At 42.1% G+C, this 6,910-nt stretch overlaps 2 protein-coding genes across 2 annotated transcripts; both read right to left on the bottom strand.

Moving 5' to 3' along the window:
* Positions 1 to 1,962: 1,962 nt before the first annotated feature.
* LOC141614506 (uncharacterized) lies at positions 1,963 to 2,322 on the bottom strand. The gene has a single exon (XM_074433252.1). It carries the CDS (start codon positions 2,320 to 2,322, stop codon positions 1,963 to 1,965), a length of 360 nt encoding a protein of 119 aa, XP_074289353.1.
* Positions 2,323 to 4,913: 2,591 nt separating this feature from the next.
* Positions 4,914 to 5,798, bottom strand: LOC141614505 (uncharacterized). Its single transcript, XM_074433251.1, has one exon. The coding sequence runs from the start codon at positions 5,796 to 5,798 to the stop codon at positions 4,914 to 4,916; it is 885 nt and encodes a 294-aa protein (XP_074289352.1).
* Between the last annotated feature and the right edge of the window lie 1,112 nt (positions 5,799 to 6,910).

Genomic DNA, 6,910 nt, shown 5'->3' with positions numbered 1-6,910 from the left:
AAAGAGAGGTGAGCTCTTCTCTTTTAGATGATTAATTCCTCCCATCTTATTTTTCTAGTGTAAGAAAATCCTTCAAAACTCTCTACAATTTATGATAATTCTAGAGAAATAAAATCTCACAAAAACATCACCTCTTGACCGAAATTTTTCAAGAGCCAAAATACAATTTATTTTGTGTCATTTTTATGGTAAAACTAATATTATTACTAGATCTAAATAGTATTGGTTTATTAAGATGTATTCCTTGGGTATATGCTTTTGGGAGGGATTCTACACTTGAATCCTTGTTCTTCCATTTGGAGAGCTCAAGAACAAGTGAGTAGGAGAACTCACTTGTGCCCATAAATCCGAAAATCACAATGTAAGATGATGGTTTCTTCCTTATATTGTTTATTAGTTTGCATGCATAAGATCATTAGTTAATTTTATGATAAATTAATTTAAAACATATATGAGTATGTTGAGTATATAGATCTACTTTTCCTTCAAGTATAACCGACTGTACAGATAATGCATGAACAACATCATGACACAACTCATAGAACAGTATAACTGACTGCCCTACTTATCATACGAACAAGCGTAAACGACAACATATGCACACATATTTTCATCTAATATAACTGAACACCACATAACATGTGAAACAAGTATCAGCCATTTAATGTTATAGTACTCCAGCTATCACTTTTAACACTAACCATTCAATGTTATAGTACTCCAGCTATAACTTTAAAAAAACCCTTACCTCATAACTCAACGTTATATTAGCTCAGCTATAACATTGACTTCATTAGCCCAATGTTACATTAGCATTAGCTATAACATCAAAATGTGACTTAAGTTATAGTAGCCCAACTATAACATTGAGCTATAATCTCAAAGTTATACGGCTTCACCTATAACTTTATCACAACCTCAGAATTGTACCAACCCAACTATAACATTGAGCCATAATCTCAAGGTTATACAAGTTTAGCTATAACTCTAGGTCTTCTCCTATACCACCACCAAGCCGCCACTAGGGTTTCCATGGGGAACCCTAGACGCACGCCCAAAGCACCCAAATGGAGCGTAGCCAAGATACGTTATGCAATTTAAACAATAAAACATATCCGTAAACACACAAACACAATTACACATGATAATAAACAATCAAACATATACCAATCATACAAGTCAATCATTAAATCATATTAATTACATCAATTGGCATAAACACAATTAAAGGAAAACACCTAATTACCTTTTTCGCGAATTAAACCCTAGAGATCGTCTTCCACGATATAGATGTCTTCTCCAGGTGCAGTCTCCACGCCTTTATTGAATCATCCACGTGCCAAAGATAACGAGTCTAATAAATACTAATATATATATATATATATATATATATATATATACATATATATATATATATGTAAACTATAAAACTATAAAAACTACGCGAAAACATAAAAACTTACGAAGAAGATAGATAGATCCAAGAAGTAGGATCGATCTAAGCACAAAAGATGATGAAGGGAGGAGGAAGGAGGCGCGACACGAAACCCTAGAGAGGGTGGAGGCACATGGAACAAGGGGGAGAGAAGAGAGGAGAGAAACTAGGTTTAGGGTTTTGTGAGAAATAAGAGAAAAGAAAAGCAAGGGTTTGGTTTCCCTTCTTATTTATAGGAAAAGCTCATGGGTTTATTTCAAGCTTAGGCCCAAAACTTACCCATATACACCAAAAAATCACGTGAGACCCAAGGAAAGAGCGGGTCTTCACCGTTTTCGAACCCTACGGGCTAAAAAGACAAGAGACGGATATTTTCTCAGAAAATAAAATATGAAATATGGGAAAATAAAATTATAGAATTATATTACGGAAATTAGGGGTGTTACAATGCAACCCCCTAAAAAGAAGTTTCGTCCTCGAAACTTGATAAGAGAACTACCTCACTCGAAAAGATACGTATGCTTCTCTCACATTGATGCTTCGGTTTCCCAAGTCTCTTGCTCAAACTTCTGACTCCTCCACAGAACCCGAACTAAAGGTACAACCTTGTTCCTTAGCCTCTTTTCCTGACGTTCCAAAATACGAACGGGTCGTTCCTCATACGTCAGGTTAGGCTTAACCTCGATAACATCATCCTGAAGAACATGAGAAGGATCACTGCGATAACGACGCAACTGCGACATATGAAAAACATCGTGAACCTTCGACATATTCGGAGGTAAAGCCAACCTATAGGTTACCTCGCCAACTCTCTCAAGCACCTCATACGGTCTAATGTACTTAGGACAAAGCTTGCCCTTAATCCCAAATCTCTTAACACCTTTCATCGGCGAAACCTTAAGAAAAACCTTATCGCCAACCTCAAACTCAATCGGCCTACGCCGCAAGTCTGCATACCTCTTCTGTCGATTCTGGGCTGCCTTAAGCTTCTCACGGATCAACCTTACTTGCTCAATCGATTCCTGAACCAACTCTGGACCAAGAACGACAGCCTCACTCGAATCGTCCCAACACAAAGGACTACGACACTTCCTTCCATAAAGTGCCTCAAACGGAGCCATCTGAATACTAGCTTGGTAACTGTTGTTGTAGGAGAACTCCGCAAGTGGTAAGCTCTTTTCCCAACTAACTTGAAACTCCAAAGCACAAGCTCGCAACATATCCTCAAGCGTCTAAATGGTACGCTCTGTCTGACCATCAGTTGCAACGTGAAAAGCCGTACTCATCTTAAGCTCACTGCCCAAAGCCAACTGAAGCTTCTTCCAAAACTGAGAACGGAACCTCGGATCACGGTCGGAGATGATATCCTTAGAAACCCTATGAAGACGAATGATCTCATGATGATAAGCATTCGCTAGTTCCTCGAGACTCCAAGTATCCTTCATCGGAATGAAATGCGCGACCTTAGTCAAACGATCAATCACGAACCAAATCGCATTCATTCCTCTCGGCGACCTCAACAAACCCATGACGAAGTCCATCGAAATCGAATCCCATTTCCATGTGGGAATCTCCAAGGGTTGCAGTAGACCACCAGGTCTCTGATGTTCGAACTTGACCTTCTGACAAACCAAGCAATGACCCACAAACTCAGCGATCTCTTTCTTCATGCCCGGCCACCAAAACTGTAGCTTCAGATCCTTATACATCTTATCACTACCAGGATGAACCGAATAGGGAGTACTATGAGCCTCCTTGAGAATCTTACATTTTAAGACCTCACAGCTAGGTACACACCAACGACCTTGGAATCACATACCATCATCAGGTCCAACGTCGAAGTCTGTGGCGTGACCTTCGCTTATAGTGACTCGAACTCCTTCTAAGAATTCATCCTCTCTTTGCTTAACTCGGATCTCATGAAGGATCTCGGGTTCAGCAACCATCGCACTCAAATATAAAGTGTCAGGAAGGATTACCTCGAGGCTCGTCTTCTGGAACTCTCGACTCAAGTCATCAGGTAACAATATCACGGATCTCAACGCATGACACACCTTGCGACTCAAAGCATCTACAACTACGTTTGCCTTACCCTCATGATACGGCAGCTCAATCTTATAGTCGCTAAGCAGCCCCAACCAACGTCTTTGCCTCATGTTAAGATCTCTCTGAGTGAAGATATACTTCAAGCTCTTATGATCCGTATAAATGTTGCCAGAGACCCCATACAAGTAGTGTCGCCAAAGCTTAAGTGCAAACACCACTGCTGCTAACTCAAGATCGTGAGTCGGGTAGTTCATCTCGTGAACTTTTAATTGACGGGAAGCATAAGCCACAACTTTACCCTTCTGCATCAAGACACAACCCAACCCAAACTTCGACGCATCGCAGAAAACATCGAACTCAACGCCCTCTTTAGGTAGAGTCAACACAGGAGCGGTAGTCAACCTCTTCATCAACTCCTGGAAAGCAGCTTCACAAGGCTCAGTCAAAATGAACTTGGATTCCTTCTTCATTAACTGAGTCATCGGTCTCGCGATCTAAGAGAAATCATGCACAAACCGACGATAGTACCCAGCTAGTCCAAGGAAACTCCGAACCTCATTCACATTCATTGGACTCTCCCACTCGACCACAGCTTGAATCTTCGACAGTTCAACCATAACTCCGTCGCCAGATATCACATGACCCAAGAAGGTAACTTCCCTTAGCCAAAACTCGCACTTCAAGAACTTAACATACCGCTTCTGCTTACGTAGAGTCTCCAAGATAACACGAAGATGACTCTCGTGTTCAGCCTCATCTCTCGAGTAAATCAGTATGTCGTCTATGAACACCACGACACACTTATCCAAATACTCGTTGAAAGTGCGGTTCATCTGTTCTATAAAAACAGCAGGTGCATTCGTCAACCCAAACGGCATCACCACAAACTCATAGTGGCCATACCTGGAATGAAACGCAATCTTAGGAATATCCTCATTCCTAATTGGAATCTGATGGTAACCAGACCTAAGATCGATCTTCGAGAACACACTCGCACCACGAAGCTGATCAAACAAATCCTCGATTCTCGGTAAAGGATACTTATTCTTGATAGTAACCTTATTCTGCTTACGGTAGTCAATGCACAACCGCATACTACCATCTTTCTTCTTAACGAACAAAACAGGACCACCCCACGGCAAAGCACTCGGTCGAATAAAACCCTTATCGATCATCTCCTCAAGTTGCTTCTTAAGTTCCTGTAACTCAGCTGGTGCCATACTATAGGGAGATTTTGAAATGGGACCAATTCCAGGGAACAACTCAATCGAGAACTCCACGTCTCGCTCAGGAGGAATACCAGGTAGATCCTCAGGAAAGACATCGGGAAACTCCTTAACCACAAGGATATCCTCTAACTTCGGCTTAGCTGAAACATCCTGAACACTACACAGATAGATCTGATGACCCTTTCTACCCATGTTAACCATCTTCAAAGCAGAAACCCACTTAACCAGTCCATGCCCAAAATCATATCAAACTCTCCAAGTTTTAATTGGACAAGGTCCGCAGGAAGGATCACCCCTGCAATACTGACAGGTACGTCCTTGAACAGAACGGAGCAAGAAACAATCTCGCCCGTAGGGAGGGATATAGAGGTATGAATGGATGATGAGGATGTGAGTCCAGCTCGGACGAAAAAGGATTCGGATACGAAAGACATCGACGCACCCGTATAAAAAAGGACAAAAGCAGAAAAAGAGTGAACGAGAAAGGTACCCGTAACCACGTCTGGATTAGCATCTGCCTCAGCACGACTCATGACAAACACACGACCAGCCTTCGGAGCATCAACCTTCGGCGCTTCCGTCTCTGGTTTCTGGGGGCAATCGATCGACTTGTGTCCCGAAGCCTTGCAGGTATAACATGTAATCGGAGTACCAGTAACACATGTCGTACCCGGGTGGTTCGCCTTTCCACACTTGTAGTAAGACAAATCCCTCTTAGCTTGACCCTGGTCACGCAGAGTGTACGAATGAGCCTCATACTTCTGCCTCTTCTGGGGAGCACTGGGAGTAACATAAGGCCTCTTCACGAAATTACTCTTCACACCCTCCTCAGCATCGGTAGCAAGTACTGAATCATAGACACTAAGAGCACGATCGTAAGCCTGCTGGAAAGAAGTCGAAGGAATGCCATACATAGATGTCCGGGCCTTGGGAGCCAGATTCTTCTCATAACGACGAGTCCTCGACACCTCGTCCATAGCCACAGAAGTAACGAATCGCGACAGCTTCACGAACTTGTTGGTGTACCCCTCAACTGTCATGGAACCTTGCTGTAGACGAAGGAACTCCTGCTCCTTCTGCCAGCGCATCTCCTCAGGATAAAACCTCTTCTTTAGAGCCTCGGAGAAAATAGCCCAACCATAACCTGGCTGAACTTCCAGACCAGCTCTAGTAAGTGCCCACAAGTTATCAGCCTTATCCTTCAGATAATAGGTGGCGGTATCCACCTTCTAATCCTCAGGACATCCGGTAGCAAGGAACAACTTCTCGATCTCTCGAATCCAAGCCTCCAAAGCAGTAGGATCATTTGCACCATCATAGGTAGGAGGACGGTGACGAGCAAAGCGATCAAACACAGTCGGTTGCGGATGGTTGTTGTTGTTGTTGTTGTTGTTGTTGTTGTTGTTGTTGTTGTTGTTGTTGTTGAAACCTTCGGCCATAGATTCCAAAGCGGCCTCAAGTCTCCTGATGCGGTCAACATCGGTCTCACCATTCGCGTTACGCACCATCTGCAAGAACGAAATCTCGTTATAAGTGGTAGAACCTAAGTACCACTCCAAACAACTACTCATACACTCTTCAAACATAAAAAAACCAACAAATCCTATTGGTTTCTACCCCATTTACTCTCACTAATTAACTAGGTCATTTATTTTAGTCATCAACTAAGCGAGAGTTGGGAGCGTGTTCGCTCTGATACCAACTGTAACAAACCGGATTGTAAAACAAAGGAAAAACTTATATAAAGTAAATATCAGAGTACGATACTGATAAAAGGGTCAAGGTGGCGGAAACACCTGACCAATCTGGTTTGCTACTAAATCCAAAACAAACTAATACATTATTCAAAGGGTTCTTAAAACTTAAAACCAAACTCCTATTTCATTATTAAGCTCGCTTCGCACATTCCCCAAGCAAGCATTAACTCGTCAGCAACAATCTGAAAAACCTGAGAAATGGGGGTCGACAATCAGTCGGGAGTAACTAGATGCTCTCCCAGTCATGTTTACAACAATTGAATATAACTAACAATAATTAACAATTTAAATGCAAAACCAGTAAACATGTGAGACCATCTATACTCATGAAAACTCAACACCGACTTACCATTGAACAATGACAAGGACAAACATATGAAATGATAACTCCAAGTCAAACAACATGTGACGACGCATAAAGACATAAACCATATTACGACATC

Source organism: Silene latifolia, chromosome 11 (genome assembly GCF_048544455.1).
Source record: "Silene latifolia isolate original U9 population chromosome 11, ASM4854445v1, whole genome shotgun sequence".
NCBI classification, from domain to species: domain Eukaryota; kingdom Viridiplantae; phylum Streptophyta; class Magnoliopsida; order Caryophyllales; family Caryophyllaceae; genus Silene; species Silene latifolia.
This window is presented reverse-complemented; position numbering and strand designations above follow the sequence as displayed.

Bases quoted from the DNA above. Each gene is read 5' to 3' on its own strand.
- LOC141614506 (XM_074433252.1), bottom strand. From the start codon at position 2,322: ATGAAAGGTGTTAAGAGATTTGGGATTAAGGGCAAGCTTTGTCCTAAG.
- LOC141614505 (XM_074433251.1), bottom strand. From the start codon at position 5,798: ATGCGCTGGCAGAAGGAGCAGGAGTTCCTTCGTCTACAGCAAGGTTCC.